The sequence below is a fragment of the Carcharhinus amblyrhynchos genome, chromosome 17 (genome assembly GCF_965287045.1).
Source record: "Carcharhinus amblyrhynchos chromosome 17, sCarAmb.v2.hapA, whole genome shotgun sequence".
NCBI classification, from domain to species: Eukaryota; Metazoa; Chordata; class Chondrichthyes; order Carcharhiniformes; family Carcharhinidae; genus Carcharhinus; species Carcharhinus amblyrhynchos.
This window is the reverse complement of record NC_137340.1, coordinates 16,947,040-16,968,099: the sequence shown is the minus strand read 5'-3', so window position 1 is coordinate 16,968,099 and position 21,060 is coordinate 16,947,040. Positions and strand designations below refer to the sequence as shown.

Sequence of the window (21,060 nt, the reverse complement as noted above, 5' to 3'; positions counted from 1 at the left end):
TGTCAACGCAGCCTTCTGTCACCTCACTGATCATCGAGAGTAGTCAGTCTTGCTTCTTGTGAACAGGACATACAGCGGTGATTTTCTACATTGCTGGGTAGATGCTTGTGTTGTAGTCAGACTGGAACTGCTTGGTTTAGGGTGTGGAGCGCAAAAGTTCCGTGGTATTTTAGGAATGTTGTCAGGGCCCATAGATTTTTCAGTATCCAGTTCAGCTGTTTCTTGATATCACATGGAGTGAATTGAATAGATTGAATACTGGCATCTTTCAGTAGGAGGCTGATGGATCATCCACCTGGCACTTCTGGCCAAAAGTACTTAGAAATGATTCCTCCCTGTCTTTTAAACTTATGTGCTGGGCTCTGCATTATTTGCACAGCACACTTTAAAACAAGAACATAGAGGAATTGGATAATAATGGAAAAGTGACACAGGAGAGGTAGCCAAGGATACAAAACATCTGTAGGATGAAGTCCACATACAGGAACTGGATAGAGTGTGAGACCTGTCTGGAATCTAAGACTCATTCTCTTAGGCACCCTACTTAAAAGCTGCTCGCTGAGTGTCATAAACTGTAAGAACGTTCAGTGAAAGCTGTCTTGTTTCCCACTCTCCCATTTTCCATGCGGGACACAACAGATTTTTTGGTCAGATTTCTTTCCTATGTTGTAATACAATGTAGGTGGGAATAAATGGTGTTTAGTATACTCTGATTTAGCATTTGCTGACTAGCAAATATCAATGAGCTCTGCTTAGATTTTACCCAGACCCTTACAAAACACTAAAACAAATTATTACGAATCCTGGAATCTGAAAAAAAAAACAGAAAATCCTGGAAAATCTCAGCAGGTCTGATGGCATCCATGGAGAGAGAACAGAGCTAATGTTTCAAGTTACTGAAGAATCATCTAGGCTTGAAGCGTTAGCTGTTTTGTCCACAAAATACTCCTAGACGGTGATTCTATACCTCTGTACTGTCCAGGCTCCACACTCCCTTCTTGGTCCCAGAACTGCCCGTAATCCTGATGAATTATTAGCCCTAGCCATAGATAACTGGCATAAGAGCATAATAATTGTTGGGCTCTGATTGTTGCAGGAAAACTGGTTGTTGGTCCTCGTTACTCTTGGAAATGTGGTGTAGGTCTTTGAACCATTGTAATACTTGTAATGAAGGTGCTACTCCTTGCGCTTCAAGGATAGGGAGACCTAGGGTTTGACCCAACAATAAAGAAATAAATTGATTTGTCCAAAATAGGAATTGTGTATGTCATGCTGGTAAAGATATTTCTGTATACCTGTGGCCTTTGTCCTCGATAATGGAGATTGTAGGTTTGGACAGTGTTGCCAAAATAAATTTCATGATTTGCTGCAGTGCATCTTTGATAGTACACACTGTAACCGCTGTACATTGCAAGGATGGTTTACCCTGTCAGGATGTTTGGACTTGTGCAAGTTGTACACTGTAACCACTTTACACTGGAAGGATGTTAAGATTGGTGAAATTACCAATCAAGCGTATTAATTTATCCTGTTTTTTTTATAAAAGCAATCAGTCTGAGAAATGCCATTCAAGATCTGCGGGTTTTTAAAATACCTACTTCAAAACCTGCCTGACCATGAAAAGATTGAGAATAAGCTTGCTGATGTGCTTGCATGATATAAAAGTTTTAAAAGATAGCTTTCAATATCTGTAAACATCTTGACACTTGTGCAGTTGCTTAATAGACATCCTTGTTCTCTGCAATATTGTTTCTTTTTGATTTGTTGGACGGAAGATGTGTTTTTGTTGGTTTTTAAAATATGGATGCAGAGCAGCACAAGGTTTTTGCTGGACTTCTATTCATGCGTAGGATTTGCAGGAGCAGGGAATCTTGCAGCGTGTGCCATGAGTTTGACTGACTTCCATACTCTTGCAATTTTTGCATCACAAATTGGTGGAAGACTGAGTTGATAACAGTGCAAATAGGTCAACAGATATCTGGAAACCTGGACCAGCAAGACCAATGTCCACCTCCCTTATCAATTACTTTTTAGGATTTGAATAGTCAGCAAAACTGAAGTGGCAGCTTGGATAGTTAATTATTTAAACAAAATTTATCACTGAATTATTCGAAGTCCATTATTTAACAGAGGAAAATGGACCTGTTGGTATGTTGTTAATTGTTATTGGAATCTATACTTGAGAGCAGACTAAGTGAACACTTCATAAAATTTGAACTGATTAAAATAGAGCCTGTATAGTTAATTAGGAATAAACTAATCTTCAATAATAATTTTTTGATAAAATATATCTACCAGAGATTCTTTGTTAATAATGTCTAAATGGTCTTCCAGAAACTATTTGATTTTCCATATAAAAGGTTTATAGAATTGAATGCAAATTATTGACCTGGTTAGGTGGCAGAAGACACCCTAAGGATAATTAATTGTATCCTAACGGGGAGAAAGACTGGTGATGTCTGTCTGTAAGGATTTTTGTTGTGGTCTCAACTACTTATGATATTTGTGAATGACTTGGATAAGACAATGGAGAGCTGTTTAACCGGGTTTTTTAATGATACAAAGATTGGTGTAGATGGAAGCATAAAATTACAAAAAGGCATTGATAAATTATCATTTAATTAATTTGTTTCAAAGTGGAAGGCCTTTGGAAACATAAATCCATTAGCAGTGTCTTTGTATTCTTAAATAACAGCCTTGACTTTCTGTGGTTAGTTTAATTCATATTAACTGCATAAATGCAGCAATTACTTGACACACTCCAAGCTGGGTTGAAACCTTGGAATTTAAGAAATTAACATCAAAGTCTCAAACTGTTTTGCAATTTGTGGCGATTAGCACCTCCATGAGTGTTTTTTCTTGATCACAAATTGCTGTTTTTCTTCTCCGCATTGAACACTGAGTAGGATGCTGAGGAATGCTGATTTTCTGTTCTAAGAAATGTGACTTGTGCAGATTTAAGGACTAAGGAATTGCCAGAGTGCAATATTCAAAACTGAGTAAAGTTACTTTCAAAGAACATTGGGAGATTTATCCTGGTGAATCAGGGAAAAAGGAGTCTGCTTAAAAACTAGGCGAAGCATCAGATTTAACCTACAAAGCTGAGTATCTGCTGACAGAGTGGCATAATGTGCAAACAGGTCATAGCCATAGTGCTTTGATTGCATTTATTAGTTAGTAGGGAAGTACTTTTTTTGTAGTTGGATATAGTAGGTGCCTGTTAAGTAATCTTTAGTCAATATACTTTTAGTCTGTTTGTTACAGTAAAACTCTTAGTGTGAAATTTTGTCACGTAATTCCTTCTAATGGTGGTTGGGAAACTGCATTTTTAAAAATTTATTAGTTGTTCTGATTCCTGTAGAGACTGATATTGCAAGGGGGAGAATTATAAATGATCCTGTTTCTATTTTTACACATCTTTCACACAAGTTTAGGAATTAGGTTGAGAGAGGGGCATGGTGGGGATTGTGGTGTTGTGTACTGTACTGGATTAATTTAGATGAAAAACAGTGGGGTTTTTTTTTGTGCAAAAGTGTGCATTCAAGAGTGGATAACTAATATGATTGTTGAAAGGCAACCAGATAGCCATAAAAACAAAAGAATGCAAACGTTACTTTGAGAGTTCTGTTTTATTTGTTTGGCTTCAACATAAATTAGGGTTGTTGTCTTATTCAAAAAAATGAAGTTAATCTGTTTATATCCCAGTGAGAGAGAACACATTGATAAGGTCAACAGTTGCATGGAATTTAATATTGATTCGAAATTGATTGTGATTGGTACATGAATTGTAACATGTAAAACATCTAGTACAGTAAATATGAAGCAGTACTGTGGAATATAAATAACTGAACAGGTTTTAATTAATGTAACTTTGAAAAATAGCTACTGGTGATTAGTTGAAAGACTAAAATTCTGAACCATAAGAAATATGGTTCGCTGATTAAGAGAAATAACTTGATTTGGGTGCACTCTTCGCCCCCCTTTAACATGGAATATAAGAACATAACATAAGAACATAAGAAATAGGAGCAGGAGTAGGCCATCTAGCCCCTCGAGCCTGCCCCGCCATTCAATAAGATTATGGCTGATCTGTCGAGTCTCAGTTCCACATTCCCGCCCTCTCCCCATAACCCTTAATCCCCTTGCCTATCAAAAACCTATCAACCCGCATCTTAAATATATTTAGCGAGGCAGCCTCCACCACTTCAACGGGCAGAGAATTCCAGAGATTCACCGCCCTTTGAGTGAAGAAGTTCCTCCTCAACTCCGTTCTAAACCGCCTCCCCCTTTATCTTGAGGCTGTGCCCTCTAGTCCTACTGTCCTTTCTGAGCGGGAAGAGCCTCTCCACCTCTATCCTATCCATCTCATCCATCATCTTATATGTCTCAATGAGATCTCCCCTCATTCTTCTAAACTCTAACGAATACAAGCCTAGTTTATTCAGCCTCTCCTCATAGTTCAACCCCCTCAACTCCGGTATCAGCCTAGTAAACCTCCTCTGCACTCCCTCCAAGGCCAAAATATCCTTGCATAAGTGCAGCGGCCAAAATATCCTTGCATAAGTGCAGCGACCAAAACTGCGCACAGTACTCCAGCTGCGGCCTCACCAGTGCCCTATACAGCTGCAGCAAGACCTCCCTACTTTTATATTCAACCCCCCTCGCTATGAAGGCCAGCATCCCATTTGCCTTCCTGACCACCTGCTGCACCTGCAGGCTGGGTTTTTGCGACTCATGCACAAGGACCCCGAGGTCCCTCTGCACCATTGCATGCTGCAGTTTTTCGCCAAGTAAGTATTAGTCCTTCCTACCATTATTCCTACCAAAGTGGACAACTTCGCACTTGCCAACATTAAATTCCATTTGCCAGTTCCTGGCCCATTCACCCAGCCTATCTAGATCCTTCTGCAGACTCTCCACACCCTCCGCGCAATTTGCCGTTCCACCAATCTTGGTGTCATCAGCAAATTTCGACACCATACACTCGGTTCCCTCCTCCAGATCATCTATATAAATGGTAAATAGCTGAGGCCCCAGCACTGACCCCTGGGGCACTCCACTAGTCACCATCCGCCAATCCGAATAGCACCCATTGACCCCCGCGCTCTGCCTCCTATTCAACAGCCAATCCCCTATCCACGCTAACACCCTACCCCCAACTCCATGTCCCCTGACCTTCTGTAATAACCTGTTGTGAGGCACCTTATCGAACGCCTTCTGAAAATCAAGAAAGACCACATCCACCGGCTCTCGTCTATCCACCGCCCTAGACGCATCCTCATAGAACTCCAATAAATTCGTCAGACACGACTTCCCCTTAATGAAACCGTGCTGCGTCTGCTCTATCAAACAATTTTCCTCAAAATGCCTCACTATTTTCCCCTTGATCATGGATTCTAACATTTTACCTACAACAGACGTTAAACTAACCGGCCTATAATTCCCTGCCTTTTGCCTGCCACCCTTCTTAAACAACGGCGTAACATTAGCCGTTTTCCAATCTTCCGGCACTTCCCCGGAATCCAGCGAGGTTTGGAAAATAATCACCAAGGCATCCACTATCACCTCTGCCATTTCTTTCAGAACCCTTGGATGCATTCCATCCGGTCCTGGGGACTTGTCCACAATCAGTCCCTCCAGTCTGTCGAGCACTGCCTCTCTAGTAACAATAATGTCATTCAGGCCCTCCACTCCTACCATCTTTCCATCATTAACACCCGGCAAATTATTCACGTCCTCCTCCGTGAAGACCGAAACAAAAAAGTTATTCAAGGCCTCAGCCATTTCCCCATCCCCTACCACCAAGTCCCCCCCCTCATCTTCTAAGGGTCTGACGTTCACCCTAGCCAGCCTCTTTTTATATATTTATAAAAACTCTTACTATCCTTTTTTATATTAAGCGCTAGCCCAGCTTCATAGTTTCTCCTACCCTTCTTTATCAACTTCTTTGTCATTCTTTGACATTTAAACCTCTCCCAATCCTCTTCTCACCCACTACTCTTAGCTACTCTAAACGCATCCGCTTTTAATTTAACACTTTCCTTTACCTCCTTCGTTATCCACGGCTGATTATCTCTCCTCCTACGATCCTTTTTAACTATCGGAATAAATTTCTGCTGAGCACCAAGAAAGATCTCCTTAAAGATCCTCCACTGTTCCTCAGCAGACCTACCTTCCAACGCGCTCCCCCAATCAATATTTGCCAATTCCTCTCTCATCCTACCATACTCCCCTCTGTTCAAACAAAGGACACATGTCCGGGAACCCACTTTCTACTCCTCCAATCTGCATCAGAAACTCCACCATACAATGATCACTCTTCCCAAGAGGATCCCTCACCACAAGGTCCCTAATTCTACCTGCCTCATGACATAACACCAGATCCAAGATAGCTCGCTCCCTCGTTGGCTCCAACACACACTGTTCAAGGAAACTATCCCAGCAGCATTCCAAGAACTCTTCCTCGAACCCACCGCGTCCAACATGGGTCGACCAATCAATATATAGATTGAAATACCCCATAATTATCGCCGTTCCATTCCTGCACGCTGCATTTATCTGCGCGTTAACAGCCCGCCCCACCTCCAGATCATTATTTGGGGGCCTATAAACAACACCCACCAGCGTCTTCCTCCCTTTGCTGTTCCTAATCTCCACCCACAATGATTCCACTTTCTGCTCTTTGGCTCCTTTTTCATCCCTTACTACCACCCTGATGCTATCCTTAATCAGCAGAGCTATGCGCGCCCCCCTCACCCACTTTTTCCTCTCGCCTATCCTTCCTAAACACTTGATACCCCTGGACATTCAGCTCCCAGTCCCTGTCACCTTGCAGCCACATCTCTGTAATGGCCACCATTTGTGCTGATCTGCGCCACCAGCTCATTCACTTTATTCCGAATGCTTCGTGCATTTAAATAAAGTGCCTTCATCCCAGCCTTCACGTGTACCCTATTTGCCAGAACGCCACCAACCATACTCATGCCCCCTAAAGTCCTATCTACACGATTCGCCAGGACTCTGGTCCCAGCACAGTTCAGACCAACCCCGTCCCACCTACCCCAATACTGGTGCCAATGCCCCATAAATTCAAGCCCATTCCTCCCACACTAATCCCTGAGCCACCCATTCACTTCCTTAATCTTATCAACCCTACGCCCGTCTGCACTCGGTTCAGGCAGTAGTCCACAGATAACCACCTTGTCGGTTCTACTTTTAATTCCATTCCCAGCTTTTCATACTCCCTCCCCAGATCCTCAGTTCGCATTTTGCCTACGTCGTTGGCACCCACATGTACCACAACGACCAGATTCTCACCCTCCCATCCAGGTTCCTCTGCAGCCCAGATGCGACATCCTGGACCTGAGCACCAGGCAGACAACACACCCTTCTGTGTACTTTGTCATTGTGACAAAGGACAGTGTCATACCCTTAACCACACTATCCCCAATTACGACAACGTTCCTTTTCACCTTCTCTTTGCCTGTGTCCTGTGTCTGCATCACTGTACTGTGTGCAGTTTGCTCACCAACCTCACAGCCCTCGTTCTTGTCCACACTGGAAGCAAGAACCTCAAACCTGTTATGCAGATTGAGAGGCTGAGGCATTTGGTCCCCACCCTCCTTCCTCCGGTCCCCACCCTTTTTGCCTTCCTATTGGTATTTATCAGAGATGATAGCTAAATTGAGCTGACTTGTAACAGATTTGGTATAGTAGGAACTGGATTGAAACAATTCAAATTAATGTTAGTTTTTACAATCACGATTATTGCAGATATAAAAATATCATTAATTTAAGGCCTTGTTTCATCAGCAACCATTTTGTGATCAATCATGTGATACATAATTTATTGAGAATTGAATTTTGTTTGCAATGCTGGAAGTTTTTGAACTTGCACCTCACATTTAATGAACTAATTTTGTGAAAAGAAAACTAATGAAGAACAGCAAAATGAAATTAACAACTTGAAATAAAAAAAACATGGAAAATAGTATTAATGAACACAGTAAATTTTTAGATCCCTGGGGTTTATCATAAGCTTGACTTCAATTTAAACAGGACAGTTTTCCAAGTACAATCCAGTATGCCCTGATTGATTCACCAGAATAGTTTTTGACAGTTTAAGGTAATTGAAAGGGACCCTCATTTGGTCCACTTTTGTTTTTTCCTTCAGTTTTTCTATTGAAAGTTCTGCTGAAAACACTAACTTCTATTCATCACTCTCTCTCTTTGATCTTACAAAATGAAGTTCTCCCTGAGATCTAAACGTGCTGGAAAAATTCAGCAGGTCTGGAGAGAGAAACAGAATTAACCTTTTGAGTCAAAGCTGACTTGTGTTTGAAATTGTTCCACAGAATTTCACCAGAATAGACCTTGACCTAGAGATGCTAACTCTTCTCTCCTCAGATGTTAACTGACCTGCTGACTATTTCCAGCATCTTCTGTTTTTATTTTGTATTTACAGGATTTTTCTTTTGTACAGGATAATTTGTTCAGTGTAGATAAATTTAGAAAAGAAAGATTAAAATTGCATCAATATTTCTTCACAATATGGTTCTATTTGTTGAAAGGAATCCTATTATTGAGAGTGCTTGGCATTGCAGCACTTGAACATTTCTGCTATGTACTATGGCATGACATCTACAGGGGGGTGTATAGAAGCAGATCATTTATTTCTTCTTGTGTACATTGCAGTAGAAGGGCACCTGAGGGAGCAGTTTCTTGGCAGATGCAGAGGATGTTATTTAGACTTGATAACATGCAAAACAATATTCAATGTTACATTATATATGCAGATATTGGTTATATAAATATTTTATCAATGTTTGCTGAACTTGTAATCCCCAATATTTTTATCAAGATGCAAAATTACATTGCAATAAATGACAGGTTCTAATCATTCATGTTTATAAGTGTTCTTGCAAATCAATGTAACAGTGTGCTTCGTGATACTTAGAAATGTTTAGCTGTCAGGTTAGTTTGGTTTTAGACAGTGTCCTGCAAAATAAAATTGAGATGAATTGTAAAAATGCTGTCTTCTCTGTGATGCATGTAAGTGCACAGCAAAGTGAAATACATCAGGGATATTGATTCTGTTTTTGTGAACTAACCTAGGGAGGAGGCTTGAGTTACCATAAGAAATGAAGCTTTGTTTTCACAAGAGGTTTCACCTAGCGGGTTTTTCCTGTTTCAGTTTGTTATCTGAGTACTGACCTAATTCACTGTTTTATCAAGGTCATGTTTTATTCAATGCAAGAAAATGGAAAATTTGGCAAGGAGCAGTGCTTGTGTTGAAAGGGCATCATGCAGTGCACGAGCATGTGCTTTGTCTTTCTTTCTCCTTCCCTCCCCCATCTCCATTCTTGCTAAAAGCAAAAATTATCACAGCATTCCTGTTTATTATTTGGAACTGTTTCTGAAATTAATTGCATTTGCGACACCACATGATTTCATTCCAAATTCTTTGAGCATTCAATCATGTTCAGAGTAGTGAAGTGCTTTTAAGTCATTGCAGGCTGTCCCCTGATTTAAGGATATGATATCTACTCAAGATTGAGAGTTTCTGCCATAGGTCAAATGACAGACTGAATCTCAACCCACAGATCTTTGGACACATGGGGCAGGACAGGAATTCGGAGTGAAAATTTGCTTCATTTTCTTTTTTGCCACCACTGTGTCTTGACATTAAGGCATTGGAACTCAGTGTGATGCAGCCTGATAATTGTCCTCCTGCACATGTTGTCACTATTCTGCGCAATTGGTAGCAACCCCCTCCCACTCATTATGGTCAATGCTACTGTGCTTCAAGGAGACTTCAGAATGTTTTCTTTGACTTTCGCTAGAACATTGGCTATTTGAGAGTAAAGGGAGCAGGACCTGGTGGAGGAGGGGGTTTTTGTTCATCTGGACATGGTGTCAAGTCCATCAAAGTTGATTTTGCAAGAGTTTGGGGGTAACCAGAGCCCCTGTGGAATGTTCTGGTGACCCAAGTTCAAATCCCAGATTGTGAAATTTGAATTCAATAAAAATCTGAAATTAAAAATCTAATGCTAACAATGAAACCATTGTAAATTGCTGCTCAAGAAAGCATATGGTTCAAGTGTGGCCGACATGTGACTCCAGACCCATAGCAATGAAGCTGATTCTGAAGCGCCCTCTGGAGGAATGGGCAATAAATGCTGGCTCAGCCAGCAACACTCACATCCCATGAACGAATAAAAGAAAAAGCTTATGAATCTGGTACCAAGAAGGACATTAGCACCTCACAAGAAGTTATTGCAGAAGGTAAGGGGGCATGGAGTTGGGGGTAGGGTGTTAGCGTGGATAGAGGACTGGTTGTCAAATAGGAGGCAGAGAGTGGGGGTCAATGGGTGCTATTCAGATTGGCGGATGGTGACTAGTGGAGTGCCCCAGGGGTCGGTGCTGGGGCCTCAGCTATTTACCATTTATATAGATGATCTGGAGGAGGGAACCGAGTGTAGGGTGTCGAAATTTGCTGATGACACGAAAATTGGTGGAAAGGCAAATTGTGCGGAGGGTGGGGAGAGTCTACAGAAGGATCTAGATAGGCTGGGCGAATGGGCCAGGAAATGGCAAATGGAATTTAATGTTGGCAAGTGCGAGGTGGTCACTTTGGTAGGAATAATGGTAGGAAGGATTATTACTTACGTGGAGAAAAACTGCAGCAGGTGACGGTGCAGAGGGACCTCGGGGTCCTTGTGCATGAGTCGCAAAAACCCAGCTTGCAGGTGCAGCAGGTGGTCAGGAAGGCGAATGGGATGCTGGCCTTCATCGCGAGGGGGATTGAATATAAAAGTAGGGAGGTCTTGCTGCAGCTGTATAGGGCATTGGTGAGGCTGCAGCTGGAGTACTGTGTGCAGTTTTGGGCGCCGTACTTACGCAAGGATATTTTGGCCTTGGAGGGAGTGCAGAGGAGGTTTACTAGGCTGATGCCGGAGTTGAGGGGGTTGAGCTATGAGGAGAGGCTGAATAAATTAGGCTTGTACTCGTTAGAGTTTAGAAGAATGAGGGGAGATCTCATTGAGACGTATAAGATGATGAATGGGATGGATAGGATAGAAGTGGAGAGACTCTTCCCGCTCAGAAAGGATAGTAGGACTAGGGGGCATAGCCTCAAGATAAAGGGGGGGGGGGTTTAGAACGGAGTTGAGGAGGAACTTCTTCACTCAAAAAGTGGTAAATCTCTGGAATTCTCTGCCCGTTGAAGTGGTGGAGGCTGCCTCGCTAAATATTTTTAAGACGCGGGTTGATGGGTTTTTGATAAGAGAGGGGATTAAGGGTTATGGGGAGAGGGCGGGAAAGTGGAACTGAGCCAAGACAGATCAGCCATGATCTTATTGAATGGCGGGGCAGGCTCGAAGGGCTAGTTGGCCTAATCCTGCTCCTATTTCTTATGTTCTTATTTGTTCAATGACCTGGAAGATGCAGTGGAGACATTGGTGATGCAATTTCTCTAACTTGTATGTGACACTGATACAGAATCCAGGTCCTGCTGCAATACAATGTTGACTGACGTGCAATTAGGACTTGATTTGACTTGCTGAGGTCTTTATTGTCAAACTCTGCATTTTGCATCAGGTTGAACCAGCTGATTTGGCAATGGTGCTTGTTTGAAAGAGGTAGTTGCCAAGGTCTGGGAAGTGCTCAGCATTTCATTGTCTTTCCTTCAACATGCATGGAAAGTAAAATATTTAGCTGATCTGTATGGCTTGAGATGAGTTTTTTGTTTTGGCAACATTCAACAACAGACTAAGTTTATTGTATGAAATTGAAGAAAGCCAGCAGAGTGGGCAACAACACTGCAGTCATCTGCAACGGTAGGCCACATATTTCTATGATATTTAGTTCATTTTTGGATGGAAGCAACAATGGTTAAGTTTTCCATACATATATTTAATATTGATTGAATAGCCACTGTCAGGAAGACTGTAATTAGTTTGAAGCTTCCACACAGTCTTGTTTGACCACAGTCCATATTTTGAAGACCCCTGTTTCAGATCTCCTGCTCAAAACAGTTGTAGTCATGTTATCATGAAGCAGCTGCAGAATTGTGATGAAGTTTCTTGGGTGTCCAAATCTTTGAAGGAGAATCCATAAATCCTCGTAATTACTAAGCCAAATGATTTGGTTAGCTTAATGAATTAAATTCCAAGTTCCTGGTGCTGTTCTCAACATTTATCTTGGCCTGCCACTAAAGAACATGTCAGAGGTTCCTCTGGAATATCTAAAGCCACAGTGCCTCTGGAGAATTTCCTCAACTACTGGAAGTAGGCAATTCAGGATTTTCCAGCTGTGAACAAGAGGAAAATACTTTCATGGTTTCCACAGCATGATTTATCTTCTTCCTTGAAGATGGTTACATTTGTCATATTCTTGAAGTTGATGGGGTTTGTGGGGAAGTTCTCATTTCTCATAAACATATAGGATATGTTCATAGGGCCTTGATGTGAGCAAATGTCTACCAGCTTTGAAGACCTCAACTGAAAATCCTTAGGTTTGCAGGCTTTATTTGTTTTGCATAAACCAACAGTAACAGAAACATACAATGAATTAGAAATTTTCTTCCATGACAACTAAGAGTTTTACCAAACATTAAAATGTACCTTTTTTGATACCTTGATCCATGGACAGCCCTGTACTCTAAATGATAGACCACTAGTCCACCATAATGCTTCATGGTATACAGAGATTAAACACATGGGGGGTGGGGGGGGGGGGGGGGGGTGAAAGAAAATCAGGATTCTAAAACGTAGTTATAGCAAAGTGCTTGCATTGTGTATAATCACTTCAGAACCTCTGGGAAGAGTGAATGCTTGAGTGTAGTACTGTTTGTCCTAGAATATTAATTGTTATTTTCTTTTTAGGAGTTGTTGGGTGTGTTTTGCTACTGACGAAGATGACCGGACAGCAGAATGGGTGCGGCCTTGCAGGTGCAGAGGATCCACAAAATGGGTTCACCAAGCCTGTCTACAACGATGGGTTGATGAAAAACAAAGGGGCAACAGTACAGCCAGAGTGGCATGTCCACAATGTAATGCTGAATATTTGATTGTGTTTCCAAAACTTGGTAAGATGAATACAATTTTGATCAATTATTTTACTCAGATTTTCAATTTTTTTGTTATTTATAAAAACACAATTCTGGAAATACTCAGTGCATCTTTCAGCGTTAGTGGAGAGCAAAGCAGTTTATGTTTGGGGTCTGTTTGTTTGTTGCCTTGTGTATCGTATTCTAGCACATATCTATAAAGGCAGAACAAATTTTCATCTTGAAAAATCTTTTCCCCTTTCATCAAAAAAAATTTATAGATTCCTCCCCTTCCACTCTCAAGAATAATGAAATGTGTAACTTAGAGTCAGAGGTTTACTACATGGCCCTTAAGCCCAGCTTGTCCATGCTGTCCTTCTTTAAACCCTAAAATTGCCTGCATTTGGCCCAAATCCCTCTATACCCATCTTACCCACGTAACTATTTAAATGCTTTTTAAAAGACAAAAATGTATCCATTTGTACTGCTGCCTCTGGCAGCTTGTTTCAGACATTCGCCACCTCTGTGGGGGGGGGGGAAAAATCTCCCTGGATACTTTTATACCTCTCCCTTCACACCTTAAACCTATGCGCTCTAGTTTTAGACTGCCCTACCTTTGGGAAAAGATATTGACTATCTTGCTGATCTATGCCCCTCATTATTTTATAGACCTCTAAGATCACCCCTCAGCCTACTATACTCCAAGAAAAAAGTCCCAGCCTATCTAGCCTCTCCTTATAACTCAAGCCATCAAGTCCCAGTGTTATCCTAGTAAATCTCTTCTGAGCTCTTTCTAGTGGAGTAATATCCTTTCTATAATAGGGTGAACATAACTACTCAGTGTTCCAAGTGTGACCATACAATGTCTTGTACTGCTTCAACAAGATGTCCCAACTCCTGTATTCAATCTGACCAATGAAACCAAGCATGTGTTTTTGTCTAATTGGGTGAAATAGATTTAGATGTCCAGACAAGTAGTTCATATCAATACTGCTGACCTTGCTTTGATGTGTTTGAACTGACTTTTAGATTTTTGGACAATATGCAAGACTCAGCAATTCCCACATTTAGGAGGGTAAAACATTCCAAAATGAAACATTGGGCAATTCACTTACATTTTATTAAACTAATGAAACGCTGGGGTAGTCAAATTATAAAACAGAGTACCTTTTCCATGTACTACTAAAAGGAATGTTTTTTGTCCACCCTCCTCACCTTGTGCTTTGATATTTCCCACTGCTGCAGTTGCTTTATTTAACTACTTTGCTATCTAATTTACCTGGTCAAGATACTTTTGAAATTTATTGATTCAAAGTCCATCTTATTTGGCATTAGTTTGCATCTTTCATCTTTTTCTGTTTCGGTTGTATACTTAAATTATGCTGCTCTAATTTGACTCACCAGTTTGATATTTGCTACCTCTTGAACATTCTCATCCAATTACTTTCCAACATCAATTTACGCCATTATTTAAGCTTTCTCCCAGTTATCATGTGACTTCAGTATTTAAGGTTCCATGTTTACAATAATGTTGTTCAATACATGACACCTATATATTTTTAATATATGATTAAATAATCATATATTTTACCACTCAAAAGCTTATCAAAATGAGGTTGTCAAATGGATGGGTCTATTTATTTATATCTTACATGTTTGTTTCAAGGAGAGGTTTTTCGAGCATAGTGTGTTTCTTGTAAATTACTTTTATTACTGGCTACTGTTTTCCAAAGTTAGAAGATGTACTATACTTTAGAGTTCAGGGGCACAGTTAATTATGAAATGACATTATTTATTTTTAATTATGTTATTGTCATTGACTGTCCCTCAATTCAAAGATGATGGCTACTTCGTTGCGTGTTTCTTCTGTGAGTCTTCATGTGACTGGGCCGATTCTTCACCGGCAGATCATTGGACATATAGGGCTGAATGTTCCACGTGGTCATGGGATTGGAGCGCAGGATTTTCTTCCTCCTCTACTGCCACTCTGCTGTAACATTGTGGTGTTTGGATTCAAAACATGATGCAGTTTGATGGACAAGTTGTTGCCATTTTGGGCAATTTGATAAGTCAGCTTCTCCCAGGCAACATCAATGCTATTATATTTCAACAAGAACTTCAGAGTGTCTTTGAAGTTTTTTTTCTTTTTTTTCTCCTTGGCAGTCTGACCATTTGAAAGTTGAAAAAATTGGGCCAGGTGGATTTTTCAGCCTTCTGGACACTGTCCTGTCCATCGTAGGTGTCAGTTATTTTGCAATAGTTTTGACAATTCTAGTGGAGCTGTTTTCAAGAAGAACATTCGTGTTTGTTCAGCGGTACTCCCATTGAATCCAGAAGATGCACTGGAGGTATTGCTGATGTAATTTCTCAAGCACCTCTGTTGCTAAGTCCAGTCTTACCACAGTAGGTTTTTTTCAGATACTTGCAAATTAATTTTTACTATCACCTAAATGTAGGTGATGGCAACTGATCTACATTCTATCACTTTTGAGGATTTGTGGAGATTTTTTTTGTCAAACACTTGCTGCTGTAGTTTGTTATTTATCTGGTACAGCTGAGCTGGTGTTGAATCTCCTCGTCGAAAGGTGGCCTTTTGAAAGCGTTATCTGATAAGGTATGGGAACTGCTGTACGTATTCTAGAGTCTTTCCTTCAATAGATATGGGAGGTGGAATATTCAGCTGGCCAGGTCTGTGCTGATAAATGAATTTTGCTTTGGCCACATTCAGTTATAGGTTATGTCTCTTGTTTGTCAAACTGAAGAGATTGAATGTGGCTTGTATATAAAGCAGATCAGGCAAGAACACTGCAGTCATGCCCACATTATAGATTATGTGGGCAGCACAGTGGTTAGCATTGCTACCTCACAGCATCAGGAACCCAGGTTCAATTCCGGCCTCCAGTCACTTTGTGAAATTTGTGCATTTCCCCCATGTCTGTGGGTTTCCTCCGGGTGCTCTGGTTTCCTCCCACAGCCCAGAGATGTGCAGGTTAAATTGATTGGCAATGCTAAATTGACCCTCGTGTTGGGATTGGCACCATAGATATATGGGGTTGCAGGAGTGGAGGCTGGGTGGGATTGTGGTCGGTGCATACTTGATTGGCCAAATGATGGCCTCCTGTAGTGTAGGGGTTCTAAGATCTATGTATGTCTGTAGTGGAATCATAGAATCTCTACATTGTAGAAGGAAGCCATTTGGCCCATCAAGCCTGCACAAATAACAATCCCACCCAGGCTCTATCCCTGTAAACCATGTATTTACCCTTATAATCTTCCTGACTAAGGGACAATTGAACATGGTCAATCAACCTAACCCGCACATCTTTAGACTGAGAGGAGAAGCTGGAGCACCCAGAGGAAACCCATGCAGACACTGTTTAGTTGTCACATGAAGGTGACTCTTTTTTAACCTCCAGATGGTTAATACTCACACCAAAGGGCAGATGATCATTGAGATGAAACTAAGAGGTAGATTGTAAGTAGTACAGGGGCTATCGCACAGCCTTGCTTGACACTGATCCAGATTTTGAAGGCACCTGAGGCGTTTGAGATCTCCCATGCAAGATAATTGCAGCCATATCCTTATGAAGCAGTTGCAGGATTTAATACCAAGGTTGACTAAGGAAATTTGGCATGTCAGCTATGACTCTCACCAACTTTTACAGATGCACCATAAAAAGCATTCTTTCTGGTTGTATCACAACTTGGTACGGTTTCTGCTCTGCCCAAAACCGCAGGGAACTACAAAAGTTCATGAATGTTGCCCAATCCATCTCACAAACCAGATTCCCATCCATTGAATCTGTCTACACTTTTTCTGCTGCCTTGGCAAAGCAGCCAGCATAATTAAGAACCCCATGCAACCCAGACATTCTCTCTTCCACCTTCTTCAATCAGGAAAAAGATACAAAAGTCTGAGGTCTCATATCAACCAACTCGAGCAGCTTCTTTCCTGTTGCTATCAGACTTTTGAAAGGATTTATCTTGCATTAAGTTGATCTTTGCTACACACTAGCTATGACTGTAACACTACATTCTGCGCCCTTGTTTCCGTCTCTATGAACGGTATGCTTTCTGAAGCGCGCAAGAAACAGTACTTTTCACTATGTTAATACATACAATAATAATAAATCAAATCAAGTCAAAACATCTAGAGAAGAATGATTAGTGGAAAATTGGGTAACAAAAACCAGTGCAAATGGCCTCGTTATAGCAAATGCCCTCTTGCACCAAAAGGACAGATACAGTACCAATGGAAGCATCCTAAATCAAAGTACTGCCACTCCTGGATTGTGTCATTGTTCAAGACAAAGATCTAAACAATATCTGTACCATTTGATTCATGGGTGAGACTGATAAATCATCTGCACAAATCATCAAATTGTTTGATTGATGCTGAATATCAACCTGACACCAAAGAATCACAAGACCCAAAAGTCCAGGAGGAAGGTGATCAATGTAGTGTCTCATTCCTAAGCCCAACCTGAAGGAAATAATTACTTGTATGTTTATGTAAAGTTATTTGCATAATGTTTGTCATTGCATAACAGCCAGAAGGTGAAAAGATGAATTTGTTTATAGCAGTATTGTTCAAATCCAGTTTTTTCCTCTTTGCTCCTTTTCTTCTCGTGAGATCCAAAAGCATTATTTCAATAATTACAGACAATATCATGTCCGAATCAGATGTAAAGCAATTTCAGAATTGCTTTGCAATCCATGTTTCAGGAATCTTGTATATTATAGATAGAGATATATGTTATATGCATATATTTGGTGATAGTGACCACAATTCGGTTACGTTCACCTTAGTGATGGGAAGAGATAGGCATGAACCTCGGGTCAGCAATTTTAGCTGGGGTAAGGGCGATTATGAGGCTATCAGGAGTGAATTAGGAAGCATGGATTGGATTAGGGGATTACAGGGACTGGGAACGTCTGAAATGTGGAGTTTTTTCAAGGAGCAGCTACTGCGAGTCCTTGATAGGTATGTCCCTGTCAGGCATGGTGGATTTGGTAGATCTAGGGAACCATGGTGCACTAAAAGAGTTGAGTCGATGGTTAAAAAGAAAAAGGAGGCTTATGTTCGGATGAGATTGGAGGGCTCAGATAGTGCACTAGAAAGCTTTAGATTGGCTAGGAGGGAGTTGAAGAGTGAGTTGAGAAGGGCTAAAAGAGGACATGAGAAGACTTTGGCTGATAGGATTAAGGAGAATCCTAAGGCGTTCTATAGGTATGTCAAGAACAGAAGGTTGGTCAGGGCAAGATTAGGGCCAGTTACAGACAGCAGGGGGAAGTTGTGTGTGGAACCGGAGGAGATTGGAGAAGTATTGAACCAATATTTCTCTTCGGTGTTCACGCAGGGGGACATGAATATAGCTGAGGAGGACATTGGGTTGCAGGGGTGTAAAATAGACAGTATTACGGTTGATAAAGAGGATGTGCTGGAAATTCTTGAGGGGCTGAAAATAGATAAGTCCCCTGGTCCGGATGGGATCTACCCTAGGATTCTCTGGGAGGCTAGAGAGGTGATTGCAGAGCCTCTGGCTCAGATCTTCAGGTCGTCATTGGTCTCTGGTGTAGTCCCGGAGGATTGGAGGATAGCGAATGTTGTCCCATTGTTTAAGAAGGGGAACAGAGACTTTGCCGGGAATTATAGACCGGTGAGTCTTACTTCTGTTGTGGGCAAGGTTTTAGAAAAAATTATTAGGGATAGGATTTATAGTTATTTGGAGTGTAATGAATTGATTAGAAATAGTCAGCATGGTTTTGTAGCGGGTAGGTCGTGCCTTACTAACCTTATTGAGTTTTTTGAGAAGGTGACCAAAGAGGTGGATGGGGGTAAGGCAGTTGACGTGGTATACATGGATTTTAGTAAGGCGTTCGATAAGGTTCACCATGGTAGGCTTCTGCAGAAAATGCAGATGTATGGGATTGTGGGTAATCTAGGAAGTTGGATCAGGAATTGGCTATCAGATAGGAGACAGAGGGTGGTGGTGGATGGTAAATATTCATCATGGAGTGCAGTTACGAGTGGTGTGCCTCAGGGATCTGTTTTGGGGCCACTGTTGTTTGTAATTTTTATTAATGATCTGGATGAGGGTATAGTTGGGTGGATTAGTAAATTTGCTGATGACACCAAAGTTGGAGGTGTGGTAGATTGTGAGGAAGGGTGTCATAGTCTGCAGGGAGACTTAGATAGGTTGCAGAGCTGGGCCGAGAGGTGGCGGATGGAATTTAATGCGGAGAAGTGTGAGGTAATTCACTTTGGTAGGAGCAACAGATGTGTCGAGTATAGGGCTAACGGGAGGACTTTGAATAGTGTGGATGAACAGAGGGATCTAGGTGTGTGTGTACATAGATCCCTGAAAGTTGGGAATCAAGTAGATAAGGTTGTCAAGAAGGCGTACGGTGTCTTGGCGTTTATTGGTAGGGGGATTGAATTTAGGAGTCGCAGTGTAATGTTGCAACTGTACACTACTCTAGTGCGGCCGCACTTGGAGTACTGTGTGCAGTTCTGGTCCCCGCATTACAAGAAGGATGTGGAGGCGTTGGAGAGGGTGCAGAGGAGGTTTACTAGGATGTTGCCTGGTATGGTGGGGAGGTCCTATGAGGAGAGACTGAGGGATCTAGGGTTGTTTTCGTTGGAAAGAAGGCGGCTAAGAGGGGATCTTATTGAAACATATAAGATGATTAGAGGTTTAGATAGGGTGGATAGTGATAGCCTTTTTCCTCGGATGGAGAAAGCTAGCACGAGGGGGCATGGCTTTAAATTAAGGGGGGGTAGCTACAGGACGGATGTCAGGGGTAGGTTCTTTACCCAGCGGGTGGTGAGGGATTGGAATGCCCTGCCTGCTGCAGTTGTAAATGCGTCTAGTTTGGGGGCGTTTAAGAGATCTCTGGATAGGTTTATGGACGAAAAGGGATTGGTATAGGCTAGTGGGTCATTGTTTTTGTAACTGGTCGGCGCACCATCGTGGGCCGAAGGGCCTGTTCTGCGCTGTAATGTTCTATGTTCTATGTTCTATATGTTGGTAATTCAGATTTTAAGTATTTGGTTTGGTTGTACTTTAAAGGTCATTAAAAACCCTTATTGTTTCTGCTGTTCAAAATCAACTTTTCAGTAACATAATTTTCAAGGTTAAAAGGTGCAAAGCTTCATTCTATAAATACCTTAATTGTGTTTGCCACAGGCAAATCATTGTGAGACTTGTAAAGGTGATGATTGTAGTTGTTGCATTAAGTAACTTCATTGAGAATTCATGTAGCATGTGTTTTTATTAATCATTGCAATAAATGCTTTCATTATAGCAGAGCACCATTTATTAAATAGCAAAATCACATTGAAAGGTGGCAATCTTGATGGTATTTTTGAACAAAATTAGATGTCTTTTCTGATGTTTAAGTACCGTCAGGAAGAAGTGGCATTTAAATGTTTGAGCCTTTGAGATGTAATGAACCAATTTGTAAGAGATTATTGGGCTCTGTGCTCTGCTTGTTGTGTAGTCTAGCCTTGATTATTCCAACACGCTCCTGGTTGGCTTCTTGCTTCCTTCCCATAAACTTGAGGTCCCAAAATTCTGCTGCCCATGTCCTAACTTACACTAAGACAATGTCACTAATTACCTGTGTTCAGAGATTGACATTGGTTAAGTAATAACTTGATTTTCAAATCCCTCCATGTCTCTCTCTCATCCTGACTTAAAGCAATATCACTGTTGCTGGGTCAAAAATGTGGAGCTCTGTCCCAACACCAAGTGTACCACGTGGGCTGAAGCAGTTCCTGCAGCTGACTTACCATCACCTTGAGTGCAATTAGGAATGGACAATAAATACTGGCCTAGCCGGTGTTGGTCACATCCCAAGAATTATTACTTTTTAAGTGATGGTAAAGGAACCACAATGTTGAATGTTCTTGGGTGAACGATCTGCCCACCCCATGGAGTTCCTCTGCTTGCAAACTTGGCCGTATCTTTCAAGCTTTCATCAGCCTTTTTTATGAAGGGGAAATCGAA

General features: G+C 41.4%; 1 protein-coding gene across 2 annotated transcripts in view; it reads left to right on the top strand.

Moving 5' to 3' along the window:
• Window positions 1-21,060, top strand: part of marchf5 (membrane-associated ring finger (C3HC4) 5) — an 86,693-nt gene that overhangs the window by 17,991 nt on the left and 47,642 nt on the right. For both annotated transcript variants that reach the window (XM_080205574.1, XM_080205573.1), the window contains exon 2: window positions 12,885-13,087. In XM_080205574.1, the coding sequence (XP_080061700.1) occupies window positions 12,885-13,087 (203 nt within the window). The remainder of the gene's footprint in view (window positions 1-12,884; window positions 13,088-21,060) is intronic.